This window comes from Thermomyces lanuginosus (genome assembly GCF_041956635.1).
Source record: "Thermomyces lanuginosus strain ATCC 200065 unplaced genomic scaffold VTN49scaffold_28, whole genome shotgun sequence".
Classification (NCBI taxonomy): domain Eukaryota; kingdom Fungi; phylum Ascomycota; class Eurotiomycetes; order Eurotiales; family Trichocomaceae; genus Thermomyces; species Thermomyces lanuginosus.
Window position 1 is genome coordinate 912,847 of NW_027192362.1, and position 19,032 is coordinate 931,878.

The 19,032-nt window shown below is 54.9% G+C and overlaps 5 protein-coding genes across 5 annotated transcripts; 2 read left to right on the forward strand and 3 right to left on the reverse strand.

Annotated features, from left to right (window-relative positions):
* Positions 1–9: 9 nt before the first annotated feature.
* VTN49DRAFT_3467 (uncharacterized protein) lies at positions 10–4,753 on the forward strand (the record flags this gene model as incomplete). The annotated part of the gene is made up of 4 exons (XM_069411306.1): positions 10–412; positions 476–3,996; positions 4,049–4,127; positions 4,185–4,753. 4 exons carry the CDS (start codon positions 10–12, stop codon positions 4,751–4,753), a joined length of 4,572 nt encoding a protein of 1,523 aa, XP_069268745.1.
* Positions 4,754–5,432: 679 nt separating this feature from the next.
* On the reverse strand, positions 5,433–8,411 carry VTN49DRAFT_3468 (uncharacterized protein; the record flags this gene model as incomplete). The annotated part of the gene is made up of 3 exons (XM_069411307.1): positions 5,433–5,672; positions 5,730–7,199; positions 7,260–8,411. 3 exons carry the CDS (start codon positions 8,409–8,411, stop codon positions 5,433–5,435), a joined length of 2,862 nt encoding a protein of 953 aa, XP_069268746.1.
* A 473-nt stretch (positions 8,412–8,884) lies between these two features.
* Positions 8,885–13,444, reverse strand: VTN49DRAFT_3469 (uncharacterized protein; the record flags this gene model as incomplete). Its single annotated transcript, XM_069411308.1, has 3 exons — positions 8,885–12,567; positions 12,621–13,305; positions 13,367–13,444. 3 exons carry the CDS (start codon positions 13,442–13,444, stop codon positions 8,885–8,887), a joined length of 4,446 nt encoding a protein of 1,481 aa, XP_069268747.1.
* A 526-nt stretch (positions 13,445–13,970) lies between these two features.
* Positions 13,971–14,897, forward strand: VTN49DRAFT_3470 (uncharacterized protein; the record flags this gene model as incomplete). Its single annotated transcript, XM_069411310.1, has 2 exons — positions 13,971–14,096; positions 14,184–14,897. 2 exons carry the CDS (start codon positions 13,971–13,973, stop codon positions 14,895–14,897), a joined length of 840 nt encoding a protein of 279 aa, XP_069268748.1.
* Positions 14,898–15,044: 147 nt separating this feature from the next.
* VTN49DRAFT_3471 (uncharacterized protein) lies at positions 15,045–17,470 on the reverse strand (the record flags this gene model as incomplete). The annotated part of the gene is made up of 2 exons (XM_069411311.1): positions 15,045–17,095; positions 17,152–17,470. The coding sequence occupies 2 exons, from the start codon at positions 17,468–17,470 to the stop codon at positions 15,045–15,047; spliced, it is 2,370 nt and encodes a 789-aa protein (XP_069268749.1).
* Positions 17,471–19,032: the final 1,562 nt, after the last annotated feature.

Genomic DNA, 19,032 nt, shown 5'->3' on the forward strand with positions numbered 1-19,032 from the left:
TCGCCCTTAATGACCAAGAATAACTTGGCACAACACCTTCGCTGGCTGCTCAGTCGTGGACCTCCTCAATTCCCGTCATTTGACCTACCCGCGACCGAAACGAGCGAGTCAACGAATCTCCAGGCGAACAATAATACGAATTCTGTTCCATTGGACGCCCAGGCGTTTACGCAACAGCATGATAGTCTGAAACGCGAAGATTCTGCGAGTGTGAAGATTGATCGCGATGGCGATGTGGTCATTGAAGACGCGGATATGGCCCGGTTACAACTTCCCCCCTCGTCCACGAAACCGCGTATGCTTAGCGTCCTTAAGAACTCGTCGCCGAGCACGCCGGGAACTCCAGGTGTCAACAGGTTCAATGAGGATAACGGCAAGGCCGCAGAGGTAGCACAACGCGATTCCTTGAAAGGTGTGATTCCCTTCCAGCGCGCGTAGTGGACCGCTTAATCTGACCAAAATTCATACATTCTAGCTCCGACAGTCACACCGAATCCGAACTCGAATAAATCCCCATTCCAGAAGCCAGCATTTGCACCGCCCTCTTCTGCATTCAAATCACCCTTCACCGATGTGGAGTCGATTGACCTCACGGGAGATGGTGACCAACCGGCTTCGTCAGAAACCATCGAGACGTTTGGAGAGTCGCAACAACTTTGGACGGAAGAGGCCGCGTCTCGTCCGGAACCGCTTCCCAAGCGAGGCAAGAAAAGGAAAAGCGACGAGTATCAGTCGGACCTTCAATCCCCGCGAAAAAACAGAGCGTTAGGCTCCCCAGAGAAGACTCGCGTGATAGATGATGATGATGATGGCTTCTCGATATCTCACTGTGGCTCACCTCGATTGCCAAAGAAGTCATCGACGCATTTGTCGCTCCATACGCCATCAGGTCACTCACCAGCCCACCGTACTACTCCGTCAAGAAGTAGAGCGCTCGTCGTAGCTGATTCCGATGATGATATTGACGACGACGCCTTAGATAATACGAATCTCTTCTCCCTTGACTTCGATGACGACCTCGACTATCCTGACCTCTCCTCTAAGCTTCAGCCAACAACAGAGACGGTTCCAGCGTCACCTGCTGTGCGATCACCAAAACCGCCTTCCATTCCCACAGTTAACAGGACATCAACACAGCCAGCTCAGCAAGCGAATTCAGGAAACGATGGAGTTTGTCAACTCTCTCAAACCCCAGAATCAGCCACTACACCATCGTATTCTGCGCAGGACGAGAATGTTGTCAAGTTTCTGAACCTCCCCACCACCGCCATCGACGCCGCGTTGGCGGATCTGGAAGAGGAAGTCAAGAAGGATGCCAAGATCGTGTATGAACGAATTCTGGAGGGAATTGACAACTCTCCCGATATCCTTGCCCGAATCAAGACGGTGCGCGCGAGGATCGATGCGTTGAAGAAAGCCAAGGAGGCTCGGGAAACTTACATAATTTGCACGGAGAAGAAAGAGAAGATGGCAGCCGAGATGCTGGCCATTATTCAAACAGGAGCTGAGCTTTCTGCGCATGCAGCGGAGGTGGAAGAGAATCGATCCATTAACAGACAGATTCGAGAAATTGAGTCCAAGATTGCAGAGCATCTGCAGGTCGCGGACGTCGACTTCTCACGGTTTTCGGATGCCGTTTCGGTCGCAGAACCTATGGTTTCGTATCACGGGAGTCGTCATGTTCACGATTCCCGTCCCGTGGCGAACGATCACGGCTCGAATTCTGTACCAAGTTTGCCCTCTGCTCCCCAGCCTCAACGCCAGCCCTCACCGAGTCGGCAAACTCCCCATGCTGTTCCAACTCGTAACTTCGACACTGCGGGGTTGTCTGCTGTCGGAAATGGTCCGTCCGCAAGGGCAATGAACACTCCCCTCGGCTTTGAGCAAGATACGGAGTCCTTTGACGAAGACGATGACATTTTCGACCTCGCTGATGATGCGGAAATTTTACAAGCACCTACGGACTTGACTCAATCATTTCATGGCCGCAGTGTTCTCGCAGAAACGTCTGGTAACATTAATCGGGCTCCAGTGCCTAAAGCCCCTACTTCTCTGGATTCCACAGGCTTATTGAGTCATCCATGGTCAGAAGATGTCAAAGTGGCGTTGACAGACCGCTTCCATCTGCGAGGCTTCCGGCCAAATCAGCTAGAGGCTATCAACGCCACCTTAAGCGGGAAGGATACCTTCGTCCTCATGCCCACAGGAGGAGGAAAGTCGCTTTGTTATCAGCTCCCCTCCGTGGTCAGCAGTGGCCGGACACGAGGTATCACCGTTGTCGTATCGCCGTTGCTAAGTCTCATGGAAGACCAAGTTGAGCATCTGAGACAGCTAAAGATCAAGGCGCACGTTCTGAACGGGGACATCGAGGCGGATTATAAAAAATGGATTTTAAGAACATTGAAGAGTCCCAATGCGGAACGGGAGATTGAGCTCCTCTACGTCACTCCAGAAATGGTTAGCAAGAACGCAAGTTTGCGGGACTGTTTGAAGACTCTCCATAAATATCACAGGTTTGCTCGGCTCGTCATTGACGAGGCCCACTGTGTGAGTCAGTGGGGGCATGACTTTCGGCCAGATTATCAGGAGCTGGGAGAATTTCGCAAAGGATTTCCAGGGGTGCCCGTGATGGCGCTAACGGCCACCGCGACGGAAACCGTCAAAGTTGACGTGATTCAAAACCTCGGCATGGCGGGATGTGATGTGCTGACGCAGAGCTTCAACCGACCCAATCTCACGTACGAGGTGCGTCCCAAACCGGGATCGCCGGCTACTGTGGTCTCCGAAATTGCAAAGATCATCAATGACAATTACCGGGGTATGGCGGGCATTGTGTACTGTCTGTCGAGGAAGAATTGCGAGGATGTCGCCGAACAGCTTGCGACGAAGCACCATATCAAAACGGCTCACTATCACGCCGGGATGGACGCGGCGGAACGAACGCAAGTACAACGAGACTGGCAGTCAGGCAAATGCGACGTGATCGTGGCAACCATCGCGTTTGGCATGGGTATCGATAAACCTGACGTCCGTTTCGTGATCCATCACACGATCCCCAAGAGCTTGGAAGGCTATTACCAGGAGACTGGTCGAGCTGGCCGCGATGGCAAACGATCTGGCTGCTATCTCTTTTATAGCTACCGGGACACCAGTCAACAGAGACGTTTCATTGACAAGGGAGAGGGCAGTTGGGAGCAGAAACAACGCCAAAGGCAACTGCTGCGTAACATGGTCCAGTTTTGCGAAAACAAGACGGACTGCAGACGCGTGCAAATTCTGGCGTATTTCAACGAGACGTTTCGGGCCGAAGACTGCCATCGGACGTGTGATAACTGCCGCTCGGACGCAGCAATTGAGACTCGTGACTTTACCGAGTATGCCCGCAAGGCGGTTCAACTGGTTAAGTACTTTCAGGACAAGAAAGAAGACGTGACGACGCTTCATTGCGTGGATATCCTGGCAGGCTCCAAAAAGAAGGAAGATTCATACGGAGAGAACCCGCTGTACGGCGCCGGTCGCGAACTCGGGCTGGGGGAAGTCGAACGTTTGTTCTCAAGGCTGATCGTGGACGATGTCCTGTACGAAAAAAGTAAGGTCAAGCGCAAGTTTGTCCATCAATATATCCGACTTGGGAAAAATGCGGGACAGGTCCTCAATGGGAGAATGTCCATCCAAATGGTGGTTCGATCCGACAGGAGGTCTTCAAGAGGGGCAAGAACCTCGACAGATGACTTCCCCCAATCGACGAACGTGCCGTCGCCTCGGGCAACGACTACTCGAAAGCGCAGGGCACTTCTTCCGCCAGTTAATCACGACGACGAGAGCAACGACAGCGATGGGTTCGAACCGATCCGCGTTGCTGGACGGGAGAGTCGACGCAGGGAGCGTCAAGTCGGGCCGCCAATCACAGAGGATACTCGACTGGCCGAGTTGGACGAGACGCGGCGGATGCTGGTGGATGACTTCGTGACCAACGCGAAGAGCTTGTGTCAGCAGGTAAGTTCGATGGAGTGTAGTGCGAACGCCCGGCATTGACAGGTTGTTCCAGATCATGATGGAAAGGGATCTCCGCAGCCAACCGTTTTCCGACACCATTCTTCGGGAGATGGCAATACGGTCGGTAAAGAGTAAGTATATCTCTGTCCATCTACGCCGGGTTGATCACATCCCTGACGACGTTCCAGACACGGAGCAAATGTTAGACATCCCCGGCATTGACCCCGACAAGGTTGCACGGTACGGCGCCAAGTTCCTGCGACTAGTGCGTAACTCGCAGAAACTGTACGAGGACATGATGAGAAGCAACAACGAAGTGGTGCCGGACCCGAACCACCGAACAGTGATCAACATCATCGACAGCGACGACGAGTACAGCAGCGGCGAGGAGCTCTTCAACAACAGGGCGCCCGAGAACCATGGCACGACAACAAGTCGGTACTTTGCGGGGTCCAACAGCGCCAGCAACGGCGCCAGCTCATCCGATGGAGTGGTCGACTACATCCGCAGCGCCGCATACTCGACCGCATCGTCGTCACGCACGCCGCGGCCATCATCGTCCGGCAGGTCCGGGACCAGCGGCAGCAATAGCACCAGCAGCAAGCGGCGAGCCACGGCTTCGTCCCCGTCGGGAAAGACGGCCCGGAAGCAGAAGAAATCCGGTCATTATCGACCGGGCACGTCGTCTGGTTCTTCCGCGAAGAAGTCTAGCAAGGCCGGGAGCTCAGCCCCTAGAATTGGGATGATGCCGACGTGATTTGTTTCTGTTTAAGCATTTTGGGCTCTTATGTATGTTATTTGAACTTACGATAAGGGGAGTTATTTGGGTGGATTGTAGACCAACGCCGAATTCTGTTAGACGTTTGCATGAGTAATATATTCGGTATCGGCATGGAGCTTCGAGATGAATGTACATATCATATTTTGGTTCTCTTCCAGTTCAGAGAGTACAATGAACTCCATTCAGTCCGGCGTCAGGGCCTGTGTACGCTGTACTTCATAACCTACTATCATCTAGAAATATATATCCCGCGATAGTGCACATTCGTCAACCACCCAAGCCATACAAATCTGCATGTGCCATTCAACTTAACCCCAACAACAAAAAAAAAAAAACCCTCGGCCATTTCGCGTGACAATACAGAGTAGACAATCCAAAAGTTCAAGTAGGAAAAATAAAAAAAAAGAGAGAGGACATGCAACAGCTGGGATTCGCTGGTGGTCACCCACCCAACTACTAACCAGCCGGCGTGTGGCTTAAGTACGGCTGAGCGGACGGGAAGCCCTGTTTTCCACACCCTATGGTCGCATGTACCTGACATTCAAAAGAACTGGGAATATATGCTGCTCACTACTCCGAATTTCTCAATCCGTTCCTACTGGAGGTTTATCACACACACGTAGAAATATGCAGCTTTGGGTATCAATGAAGAATTTTAGCGGTACTGTGGCATCATCTCTGCGTCCACGTCCGTTGTAGTGGTCTGGTATCGACCATCGTCTTCCGTTTGGCCCGAAGGCGCCGCCGTCGTGGTAGTGGTGGTGGTAGGAACATACGGCTGGAAATCCGGCGGCATTGGCAAGGCACCGCTGTACAACGACTGATGGAGGTAATGGGAGGGAAGGTTCAGGATCCCATCGTTAGAGTCTGGTGGGAAGAGCTTATCCCATTCGGACTGACAGTCGCAGCGTTAGTAACCTCTGTAGGAGCCGAATAGAAAAGAAGATCTTACCCAGTCAATGTCCACCATCGACGTATCGCCTTGTGGGTGTGGGCATTGAAAAGGCGCAGAGGCGGGGGCGTTTGCAGCTGGATTTCCTGTCTCCAAGGGAAATCCGTAAGAGGTGATAGTGGTGGTGGGCGGCTCTTGCGATGGGGAGGTGGTGGATGCGGAGGGAGTATGAACATGTTGAGGTGGCCGTTGTGGCTGTTGTTGTTGTTGTTGTTGTTGGAAAGCGACGGATGACCCCGAGATGGAGAGTGCCGCGACGGCCGGGAAAGGATGCTGCTGCCGCTGGGTGTGTTGACGAGAGACCTTGTCCAGAGTGCGAAAAACCAAGTCCTGGTCGGGAAGATGGGTTAGGAATGTCCCAGCCGGCTCGTAGCTCTGTGATGAGCGAGAGGCGCTGCTAGCGACCTCCGACTCATGCAAGCCGGCAGTGCTGGACCCGGCGGCGCTCGCGCGAGCCTGCGAATCGAAATCGGGTAGATTGGCGTCGGCGGTGGTGCGCGTCTGCTTCAGCCGGCGCAGGGACCGGCAGACATAGACACGGTCGCGAAACTTGCGCAAGATGCGGCGGGCGCAGCGCTGTCGGTGAGAAATAACCTGCTCGCGCGTCATGCGCGCCATCGTAGTCGGCGGCAGGCACGACGACAGACCCACGTCGAGCACGTAGTCGAGACAACGCCAGATGCGATCCGCCTCCCGGCGCATTGGATGCAAGAACACCTCGATGAGGAGGAGGAGAGCTGCGTGGGAATTGTGGTAGGCGTGGCTGTACCATGCCCAGGGCGCCAGCTCCGGCCGCGTCTCCAGGGCGATAGACGCCTCAAGATGCTGCGTCGCCGTGCTAAGCATGACTTGCAGGAGCCGGTCGGGCATTTGAACCCGCGGACCGTTGTAGAAGATGCTTAGGAGCGCAATGTAAAACCGATTGCAGATCATCTCCATCGTCGACGCAGCGAGCTGTCTCATCGGTGTTGTTGCCGGATCAGACTCGTCCTTCAGAAGGCCATCATACCGCTCCGCCATGGACTGTCGGAATTTCTCAATCTTTCCGATTGCTTCTGTTACGCTCAATGTCTTGCTTTGCAGTCGATCCCGGTCCGCAAGCACGGTGCGCAGCATTTCCTGACATTCAAAGCGTATCCGCGAGAACGTCATGTCGGTCCACCGTGGCGACGCTGTCTCGTCGTCATCGTTGACCGACGTCGTTGCCTCTAGTTCATCATCGTTAGCATTAACTGGCAGTTTGGTTGTAAACTCGTCCCGGCGGATGGTCACACGTGGTCCTTGGGCCTCCGCAGCCCGAAGATCCAAGAAACACAGTTGATACCAGACGAGACGCCTGACGTGAGTCTCGACGGGGCCGCAGTTGTATTCTGCAGGGTCCCGATGCAGTCCCATGCACTCGGCCAGGCGGATTGCGACGCCAATTAGAACTGAGTGCACCCGAGATATTGTATCGCGGCACATGGGGAGCTATTTGTGCCAATGATTCAGCATGGATAGTACATCTCGTAAATTAAGGGAGAGGCTTACTAAGTACATGACAAAAGCTTGCAAGGTCTCGAGCTTCGAGGCACGCAGTAATTGAGCTCTAGCCAGGGCTCTTTCAGTTCCCAGCTGAAAGTTTTTGATCAACTCCCGTCGATCAACACCAAACGTCCGGGACACGTCAGCGTCGCGCATGCTGACAGCGGCGGTGAAGAGGGCAGCAAAGACAATGGCCTGGATGGATGCAGGAGGCTCGACGCCCTTTGATACAGCATCGTAAAGTCTTTGGTACCGCCTCTCAAAGCGCGGGCGATGGACGACACGCGCCACTGGGTGACAAACAGCCCAGTACTGCTCCATGAGGCGATCTGCCGCCGGCTGCCGAGGTAGCAGCAGTTCGAGCGACGTATACTCGCGGATCGAGCTGCCTCCGCTCCCGCCGCCGATCAGCATGTCCGACAGCGGCGCGATATAGTCCGGACCGGGCTCGAGAAACGGCAGCGGAACGCCCCGTGTGGCCATCTCCACAAGCTGTGCCAGGTCCGCGCGGTCCGCATCCGCAGCATCATGGTCGTCCGCACCGCCGGGTTCAAGCTCGAGGATATAGGTCAGCTCGTCCGTTAGGCGCGGCCGCACGTACCCGCCAATCCGGTCTGTTAAGCGTAGGCGGCCCATCCGAATGCCCAGGTCGGCCAGGACATCGTCCACTCCGGTGTTGTCGTCGTCATCGTCATCATCATCATCATAGGTGACGTCCGGCACGGCCATACCATGCGGAACGGGCTGCTCATCATCCTCCTCAGCGGGTGGCAGCGGATCCTCGGACTGGCGAGACCCTTCTGATGCCACTCCGCTGCCGCTACCGCTCCCACTAGTACCACTTTCAGGCGCCGCTGACGAAGCATTCAGCGCCAGAAATCGTTCCAAATGACTCATGCGTTCCTTGAGCTCGTTCAGGCGCTGCCGCGCTGCCGTGTCCGACGGCGCCATGAACAGGCAGCGGCGGTTTGCTTTGGCACAGTTGGTACATGGCTGCGAGCGATCGCACTTGAGCTTGCGGCGGCGGCACTCTAGACAGGATGTTATAAGGCGGTTGCGGCGACGTACTGGAGCCACTCCATCAGACGAAGGTCTGCTTCTACCGACGGCGGGGTCGGTCGTGTCGTATTGTCCTGAGTCGCGCGGGAGGGGGTTCATGGCGGACGGTGGGAAAAGCTACACACCGAATTCTGAGAGCGACCAGACATTCTTATAACTCTTTGACAAATACGGCTCGCTCCAGGCGACGTAGCTGTGGGAAAGATCGGCGTATGTAACAGCGGGAGCGAGGTCCATGTGTTGCGGCTGTTTGTAAGACCTCAGCTTCGAGCCTTTTGACCTCAGCTAGGTTATTCCCCAATCGCTCCCTTTTGCCTGGTTTTATTTTAGCAGCCTTTAGTCTACAACGACGGTGAGCGTTTCGAGTATGAATAAAGCCGTCATTAGAGAACAATTAGAAATCCTGTAATCAGATTCATTCGAACGTGACATCTATGCGAATAAAACTAAAAAAGCTCCACACGAATTAACCCCCAACCGAGACTCCATGCAATCATCCCGAATGCTCCTTCGTCCTACAGATAGACAAATTCATCAAAACGGAACCCCCATGACTTGCCCTATCGCGCTCATCAGACATCATCCAGCGTGCGCACCTGAATCGCTTTGCCATCCATCGCCTGCTTCAAGCTGGCAACGATCGCCTTCCGCCGGCGCGCCCGCTGTTTCCATTCCGCTCCCTCCGACGCAGCAGCCACCTCCAGCCCGTCGGGTTCAGCGCTGCGCAGGGCGCGGCGTCGCGCTGAGCCCGTGCCGCTCATCCGAAGTCGACCAGTCGACTCCGGCGTGTGGTACGCGCTCCGCACGCTGCCGTCACGCGACTCCGGCGTTCGCGGGAACCGTAACCCAACCTTGGTCCGCGGCGTTCTGAACGGGGATGCCTCGCGGGCGGGCGACGGCGACGGCGCAACGTCGAGTCCCAGCTGCTTGATCTGCGCCTCCAGCATGTCGACATCGACGCTCTTCTTCTCCACCATGTGCATCATCGTCGAGATCGTCGATGTGACTGCCTCCACCGTCGGCTTCTTGGTTGCCTGGCGGGCCAGCCCGCCCCCACGCGAGTAATCGGCAATCTTGGCCCGCAGCAGAGACACCGCCGACTCTAGGTCCGCCAGCTGGCTCTGCAGGGTCGCGGTCGCCTTGCGCAGATCCTGCTGCAGATGAGCCTGCTCTGCAGACAAGGCTGCGGAACGCACAGCAGCGGAGTCCGTATACGAGTCCAGAGTCTTCCGGATGTTGGCGCACTGCCCACGAAGAGGTAGGACCTCCTCGCTCAGTAGTTGCCGGCAGGCTTCGATCTTCCCTTGCACATCCGCAAGTTGCTGTTCGCGCAGCGAGCCGTGAAGGACTTGGATCAGTTTGTCGATCTCGTCAATGTGCGCGATGGATACGTCGGCATCGAGGACGTCCATCGGGCTATCTCTGAGCATGGCATCCTGCCATTGGCTCAGGGGGGAGCTCCGAGTTTCCTCGTGCAGCAAATACCCGGCAAGCGCACGCGAGTTGAGCCCAATGGTGTCCAGCATGCTGTTGATATCTCGATACAGTCTCTCGATCTGTCCGGGAATCCCCGGCTTGAAAGACTCTCCCGCATACTCTTGACGAGGGATGAAAGGATCCAGTGTGGGAACCGGAGAAATCGGTCTCGAGAGTTCGGCTCGAACCCTGTCGGCCTCATCGTCTGACGAGAGCTGCTGCGCCTCAGCAGCTCGGCGCTGCCTCTCTGCCTCGGCCACCCTGTTGTCTTCCTCCTCGATAAGATCCTTGCTTGGCCGAGCTTGGCTCAGCAGATCTGCCCGTGCCGGTTGGCGGACAGGGCTGGGTGATCGGGGAGTCCCAGGCCCGCCTCGAGTCCTCGGTGCAGGGAAAGTAGGGCGAGAAATCTCTCCAAACAAAGGTCGAGAGGGCTTCTCCGAAGGTGGCTTCTGCTGCTGTTGCTGCTGCTTTCCGGGAAACGTGATTTTCGTGAAGAGATCCCCTGCGGAGGGCTTTGCGGATGGCCCACCGCCAAACGAGCTCTCAGGAGAAAACTTGAAACTCGTCGATGCCTCCGTTTCGCCTTGCTCGCTAGGTGAGCTGATTTCCTGACCCAGATCCTCGCCGCTATCCGCGAAGTCGCCATCTGACTCCTCTGACTGCTGAGGAAGCGCAACGGCAGCGGGCCCCTCCTTTTTGGCTGGTGTTTTTTGTTCTTTCTTTGTCGGCAGGAAATCAGGCGGCAATGGGGCAGCCTCTGCGACGACCTTGTCGGTCTTCTTCTCGTTCTTTGTCTGGGGTAGAAAATCTGGAGGAAGTGGTGCATCCTCGACCTCTTTCTTGGGCGTTTCTTCTTTCTTCTTGGGTATGAAATCAGGAGGTAGCGGTGCGTCCTCGACTTTGGGTGTCTCCTTCTTCTTAGGTATGAAGTCAGGAGGCAGAGGTGCATCCTCGGCCACCTTCTCCTCCTTCTCTGCCGACGGCTCAGTCTTTGCGGGAGTTTTGGCGGAATCTGGCGCAAATGGTGTATCCTCAGACGGCTCCTTAGATACGTACGACGACGAAGACGCGGACGTATCGCCGGGGCCGTACTCGGCCCTGCTTGTAGCATCGGGCGGCAACGGAGCTTCCAACGGGCCTGGAACCACAGTTTTTTCGGACTGTGACGACAGAGGACTGAGCGCTGCCGACGGAGGCTTGGTCGCAGTCGCGGACGATTGGCTGCTATCCACAGTAGCTGCAGGTTCGGGTTTCCATCCACCAAGCCCTGATGACTGGCCAGTCATAGCTTGTGGTGCTTCCGTTGGCTGCGGCGTAGGTTCGTCTTCCATCTTTTCATCAGCGGGCTCCGCGGACGTGCTCTCTTTGGCAGAGGTGTCACTTAGTAGATTGCCAAGCGAATCATTGAGCGAGAACGGCCCTCCGCCGACGATTCTCGCTTGCTCGTGATCCTTGGCGCCATTTAGTTCCGGCTTGAAAGTTGTGCCGAGAACGAAGGAGCCAGATCCCAGCCCAAACTTCCCGGATGATTCAGCAGGCTGTGCACCTCCGAGCGTAGTTTGTTGTGACTTTCCGAAAATGCTATCCGTGGTTGACTTTTTGGCAAACGGGCTTTCAGCCGGTTTGTTTGCTGCAATCGCACCAAACCCGCTCGAGGAACCTGCCAAAGAAGCGAAACCGCCGCCGCTGGCCGCCGCGGATGCGAAGCCGGACTGGCCGCCGCCAGTCGAAGCGAACGAACCGAACCCTTTGCCTGCCAGGTTTGAGGTCTGCCCAAAAGCCGGAGTAGATGACCCCGCCATTGCGGCAAACCCAGTTTGCCCAAACTGTGGCGTACGCTGGCCCAAGGGACTGGGGCTACCAAACGCGGGAGCCCCCGGCTTCGCTGGCGTTGTGGTTCCGAAACCGCCCCCTCCGAACGCTGAAGGCTTGTTGGCACCTAGGGGCGATGGCGTTCCAAACGCTGGAGTAGATGTCTGGCCAAAGGCCGGCTTCGATTGGGACGTCCCGAACGCAGGCTGTCCAAAGGCGGGCTTGCCGAAAGTTGATTGACCGAACGCCGGTTGTGATTGCTGGGCCTGGGGCGACCCGAACCCCGCCGCTGCCGGCGTCACGGCGGGAGCCTGTTGCGGCTGAGCCGAGGGCGCTTGAGCCGGCTGGATACCCTGTACTGATGCCAATCCAGAGTAAGGCACCTTTGCCTTGATTGACTCGGCGTAGATGAACCACCATGACATTAACTTCCCTTCATTATTGAGAGCCAGAACGTTTGGAAGTGGTGTATCCGAGACCTCGACCTCCCCTCCAAGGAGCGGTGATTCTACTTTATCCGTGCTAGACAGGTCGAGCGCAAGTCCAATGGGGCTCGTTTCCTCCCCACTCTCCGCTATCGGAATTGCCGCTTGGCGAACCTCTTCGCTGATCGTTGTGGAAACAAATACATTTGTCACTTCCCCATCGCTCATCGTGCTCTCACCGAGCTGCTGTGTGGCCCGGGTGATGAGGCAAATGTCGGTGGCGACGGTGGACGAAACAATAATGGCATCCTTGAGGTGCGGCTCGAAATCTCGCAGGCGGACAAGGAATTGATATGCCGGAGTGCGTTTAAGGCCAAAAGGGGCGCATATCTCTGGTAGTTTTTGGAACAAGAACGGGGCCTGCGGGCGACGTTGAATGATGTAGTAGTCTGAAGGAGGGTTCATGCCCGCGTCATCTTCAAGCTCGTTGGGTGTATAGATGACCAGGAAGATGTCATTTTCCAGCCAAGCAATCGACGATACTGGGAACCAAACGTCAGACTGATTATGTTGAAACACAGTAGGAGTAACGTACCGTGCTTGTTACCCTCTAGCTGGGGCGCACGAGGAATTTCCGCCTTGACAGCGCCTTGAGGGTCAAGCTGAACACAGGAACCATCCGCGAGACCGGCAACTAACTGCTTGCCCCTATTACTCCATGCCACACTAGCAACGCCATTTCTCAGCACGGGTCCTGAGCTGCCAGACACTAGAGATCCCGCCTTCAAGTCCGCTACTAGCAACTCGCCATTTGTTGTCACCATGGCGACGTATGACGAGAGCGCCTCATTCGACGGAGCCGGGTTAGCAGCCATCGTTCGCAGCGGTCCATTTGTCGAGATCGATATTCGCGGCTGTGCATTGTTCTGTAGCAGCGTCGCCGCATCATAAACCACCACCTGGTTACCGCCCTGAGTAGATACTGCCAGCGCATTCTCGCCAGCACAGAACACAATATGTTGCGGCCGGCTCGGTAAGGGAATGAGATTTTGCGGTGTGAAGGGCTTGCACTTCACCCCCTCCTGTCGCGCGGTAATCGCTTCGCGGATCGATTTGGTGGTGGCCACAACGAGACCATCGGGACTACCGCCAACGGCGATGCCCTTTGTAGGAGCAACGGCGAGCAACAAGCTCGTCGGCGGAGGCAGCGAGTCCGAGGGCCATGGCGTTGGGAGGAACCGAATGTGGCAATCACTCTCAACGCCTTTGAATCCGAGTTCCTGCAAAACTCGCGATGTTAGCGACAGCAAGCACTCAGAAAAGAAAACGAGATAAGCATACACTTGTGCTAATTTCAGGTAGCTCTGGGCCCAGTTCTGCTTGTGGGCCTGCTTGCTGGCCTCCGAAGCCAAACGACATCCTGAACCTCTCCGAATTGATAGAGATGAAAGCTTATGCCAAAACCCTCTCTCTTTCTCAACGCATCGGGCGCGGAACTTTTTCAATATGCGCGCAAAACAGTAACTGTTTGTGAGCTCTGGGTGGAAAGCTGCACTGGTCGTGGCCCTTTGAAAGTCGGGACCAGCAACAACCGGCGGGCGCAAAGTCGGCTTTGCGCAAATGAGTATCCAGCCGATACAGAACTGGAACAAACCACCGAAGCAAAGTATTGAAGCAGGGTGGAATCGCGCCCTGATTGATCTCCCAACTTTTTGATGGCAAGTCGCGAAGCTTGGAGCGTTTGCTTGTTGTTGTTTGCACTGTTTGCATGTAGTGATGCCTGAGGAATTAGGCGGAGACCAGGCTGCTCTGGAGCTTCGTCACGCTGCTTGTTGATGACCACCAGCTCCGAATTACTCTCAATAACCATACCATCGACATTTGTTTGAGAGTTTTTCACGCCGGGTAGTGGCTCCCCGAATTCACCAGAAGTTCTGCCGACACCATGCCCGGCTTCGATTTTTCAAACTACAACCGCAACAAGGCACTGCACGCCAAAGGCGTCCCTCTGCCCAAGGCGACGAGCACGGGTACAACCATTGTGGGATGTATCTATGACAAGGGCGTCGTCGTAAGCTCAAACTGACCACCCCATGGCATAATTCAAAGCCGGGAGCAAAAAAGAACATAATAGATCTGACCGAAAGCTGCGTCCCAGATCGCCGCAGACACCCGCGCCACGAGCGGGCCGATCGTCGCCGATAAGAACTGCGAGAAGCTGCACTATATCGCTCCCCAGATCTGGTGCGCGGGCGCAGGAACTGCCGCCGACACGGAGTTTACGACCGCGCTGATCAGTTCCAACATTGAGCTGCACTCGCTGTCGACAGGGCGGGCGCCGCGGGTTGTGACGTGCATGACGATGCTCAAGCAGCACCTCTTCCGGTACCAGGGATACATCGGCGCATACTTGGTCGTTGCAGGCGTGGATCCAACGGGTACGCACCTCTTCACGGTGCATGCGCACGGGTCGACCGATAAGCTTCCCTACGTGACCATGGGCTCCGGGTCGTTGGCCGCCATGTCCGTGTTCGAGTCCACCTGGCGGCCGAACCTTGACCGCCAGGCGGCCATCGACCTCTGCGCCGAGGCCATCATGGCCGGTATCTTCAACGATCTCGGCTCCGGAAGTAACGTCGATGTCTGCGTTATTGAAAAGGATCGGCCCACGCAGCTGCTCCGCAACTACCTCACGCCCAACGAGCGGCAGCCAAAGGAACGTGACTACAGATTCCCGCGCGGTACCACCGCCTGGCTTAAGGAGAAGACCATCATCCCGAAGGAAGACCTGGGCAAATTTGTCACGGTGCAAGAGATCTCAAGTGAGGAACAGGGGAATATTGCCGAGCGGATGGAAATTGATACCTCATGATTATCCAGACGTTTTTTTTTAGAATGTTCTTCAGCTGTTCGAATCAAACTTGATGGTTAATGGCCAGTTTGGTTTTACGGATACTGTATAATGATAAGTCTCCAGAAAGTCCACCTTAGATTTCAATCTGCATCATAACTTTTTTTTTTACTGTACATCATCTCGAGGATCCGATTGTATCGGAAATCGAGATTCTGATCGCACCGGGAATCGGGGCGCATCAGATCGTACGGGAAACCGTGCTGGTCGATGACCTTCATCATAGCCAACATCAACGTGGTTCCAACCATCCAAAGCGTCGACAATGTCTCGGCCTTCAAACTCCCGAACAATCTTCGCCACATACTCGTACTGGCCGACGGCGATACGACGGCCCTCGCGGCGGAAGCGCGTTACACCGCAATGATACAGCGCCCGGGCAAAGGACGGCTGGATCTGCGCGTTGTGACGGTGCAAGAAGTTGTAGATCCAGCGGACGGCCCGGAAGGCGTTTCTGGCCGACAGCTGCTCGGAAGTCGCGATTGTGACGGCCAAGAGGTGCATGACATGGACGCAGGCAGCGGGGTCAAGTGGCTCCACCTCGTCGGCCGACGTCTGTCCGTCGGTTGAGGACTGCGGCCGAGAATCTGACGCAGATGACTCTTGGACTATCTCCTTGTTCCGCCGCACGCTGGACATGGCTAAGGCTATCTGAAGCCGTGTGTTAAAGGACAAGAGCCGAAACAGATTGTGCCAGGTCTTGGGCGTCAAGGACAAGTTCAGAGTCATATCGACGAATTCCGGGCTCGTAACATCGAGCTGCGTGATCATCCTCATATATGTTGAGAAGAACCATGACTTTGTCGAGTTGAACGCATCCAGGTCTGCCACAAGGTCGTAAAGAGTCGTTTCCCTTCGCTCCAGCATTCGAAAAGCCCGCAGCGCGGATTTGTTCCTGATCCTCCTCTTTGTCAACAGCGTCATAGTTGTTTCCAGGACGTGGCCGCAAGGCAAGTCCAAAGCCTGCAGGGTCTGGATGATGTGGGTCAGGAAATCATCACGAGTGCCGTGCGGCCTGTGCACGTCGAACTGCTTCAGAAGCGATGTCACAGTCCCGTCACTAGGTCTGCTTTGATACTTGGGTGGTAGCCGTGATAATGGACCATCCCGCATCTTATTCAACGCGCTTATGGCCCACAGACGTAGGAGAATGCGGTCTTTGGGTTCGAGCTTCATGTGTCCTTTCAGCTCTGACTGCTCCAAGTTTTGCCAGAGATGGGACGATACCAGACCGTCCGTCTGCCTAACTGCTAGCAGGCAATCTCGCCACACCCGTAGCATTTTACCGCGGGGAAGAGTTTGCGACGGACTCGCCAGCATTTCCGTGACGCTGATAATGCTCTTCGCGGCAACATCTGGATTCAACTGGACAAGAAAGCCCACAATGTAGCGCATGACATCGGCTCGTCGATAGGAGGTCTGTTTGGGATCCCAAAAGATCACCATATGAATGGCCTTGGAGATCAAATGTGGTATCCATGAAGACTCCATCAAAGTTTTGTTGTCAAGAGCGACAATCATTTCCGCCGCAAGACGATACGATTCGGGATGTGGAACACGATTCAGCAATTGATCCAGCCATGGGCAAATGGCCTCGTCATAGATTTCACTCGGCCGGAGTACCCTGCAGGCAGACAATGCAGTCCATAGCCGTCGATATACGGCGACGAGTGCTTCAGCATTCTCAGTTTTTCCCAACCGACCATGATGACATCTCAAATGAGGAATTTGGCGTATGATTTGGCCAAGCTCGTTTGTCGGAATTTGCCCCAGTTCGACGGCGGCAAAGACTGTTGCAAGCAACTTGTCTTGCTGAGCGATCGAGAACACCTTATCCTTGACCAAATGCTTGACCAGTGCCAGGTAATTCCCAACATCGTGTCTGTTCAGCAAGTCATCACCGAGGAACGCAATCAATTCCTGCAAGGCATCGTCACCGGTTCGTGAGAGATACCGAGCGATAAAATGTTCAAAGATCATCCGACTATACATTCCATCCTTTTTGATATCAATTTGAAAATGACGAACGGCTTTTCGAACGTCTTCGACAGAACGACATTTCGAAAGGTACGCGTCAAAGGTCACGCCAGACGGAGGTTGGTCCTGCGTGCTTCGAGAGACGTGTGCGGAAGACTGAGGATCATAGTAAGAGAACAACTCTAAAGCAGCTAGTCAGCAATTAGCGTCATCAAACTTCCATGTTCGCCATAAGTACCTAAAGGCTCCGGGCAAGGGCGCTTCCGCAACAAGTCATCTAACGAGTGCCGATAGTGACCGTCCCCATTGGCGCCGAACAAGCTCCCAATGTCTACAGAGGGACCATACGCGGTACCCGCGCCAGCTAATGCCGTGTTCTTTCGCCTCGCAAGCCGTTTTCTGGCCTCCAATGGCCCCGGGACGTGTCCCTCATGTCGACGCTGACATTGTTGAAATCGTCGCAGACTCCAATTGAGGATCTCGTCGCTGATCCAGACATGATCCGATTTCGTGAGCGGTTGCAGCGCGTGCTTGTATGCACGCCTGCTGAGAGACATCGAGTGCAATGGGGTCGAAGACTGCTTGTACAGTACTTCTTGGAATCTAGCGTTGAAATGAAGTTGGCTCTACGCTCCAGGTGAATTGGGTTGGCTGCGTAAGGGCGCTGTGTTGATTGGCTGTAATTTAGTCACGTGAGTATGTTCCCGACACGCTCCCCTCACCCCCTCCTCTCACCCGAGCAGGTCGATTCCGGATTACCATATTTCCCAAGAAGCTCCCTAGCATCCTCTGGTATGCTGTTCGTAGATATTCGCAGGTCTACCACTGCCTATACCAGCTGCCACAGGAGCCGGCACTGGCACCGCGTGCTGCTTTTATGTCGGAAGCTGAGGATAGCGACAGCTGCAAAGCCATCGGAATCAAAGCCCTGTACTCTGTAGACAGAGAACATGGAACGGTGCAAGTTCAAAATCCTGTATACTAGCCAATTGTACATGAGAGTCCATTACTGCCTAACCTCGATGCTCATGCAGCTTCTGTTCAGTAGGTGCAAAGTAGACATCACTGGGGAGCCTGTTGTCCCTCTCGTACAGTTTGTTTCGTATTTCTCTTCCTCCTGTGCCTCTCTACAATGGAGCTGTCCACTATTTTGCCTCTACGAACAACTTGTGCCTGTCGCGCAGGTTCATCACTGGCTCTCCAGAACTACTAGGGTACCTAGAAGTCATGTGACTAGCACTAGAATGTTCTGTGCCCTGATTGGTCAGTTAGTTGGGTGAGTTGTTAACGCCCCACTCGCGGTGCTGTTGGGTTCTACTACTCTCTCACTCACAACCGTGTTTCTCGTCAGTCACCACGGGGAACTGAGCGCCATTCCTGCACCCGTGCCTCTTCCTATAGATCCGTACTACCACTGATTCCGCAATTCTGCATCATCACCTGCAACATCTACGAGTAGTCTTACTGAACTTGGTCCCGACGAGCTCCTAGCGCCCATCTCGATCGCGCCCGTGACGCGCTGTGCTAGATCCAACATAAACCTCTGCCTGAGCCCACGATACCTTAGCAGGGCTAGGGCTCACATTTCACATGATTCACATCGTGTACATGGTTCTCGTTTTCCCTAAGACCTTGTTTCTTCCCTATCCTTAAGTGTCTTGAATGTACCTCCACTAGGTTGAAGGCTGATCCTGTAGCCGTGCCTAGATTTGAGGCCCTAACACCCAGTGTAGTCGTGATGTGACCGGACGGTAACCTCGTGGGCACGATTTTAGTCAGGGTCCGCCTCAGCTTGCTTGTAAAATGCTTCATTGCTTTTGAGTGCTGAAGAGGTCGGATCGTGGCGGGTCAAATTGACGGATCATTGTTGTTGTGAGGTCGTCCGCCGCTCCCGGTGACAACCGAAGCACAGTTGGATTGCACCTCATATCCCACCAGATCCCATCCTTTCTCAAGAGATACATCGAGACCACGTTTGTCGCTAGGCCGGGGACATACGCCACGCCTCTGAGTTGGAACTTTCGTGTTCCATCGTGTGTTGTCAGGCGGATTTCCAGTCGCCGTATCCACGGATCCCGAGATTCCCATCCCCGGTCTGAATCTCGTCCCTTTTTTTTTT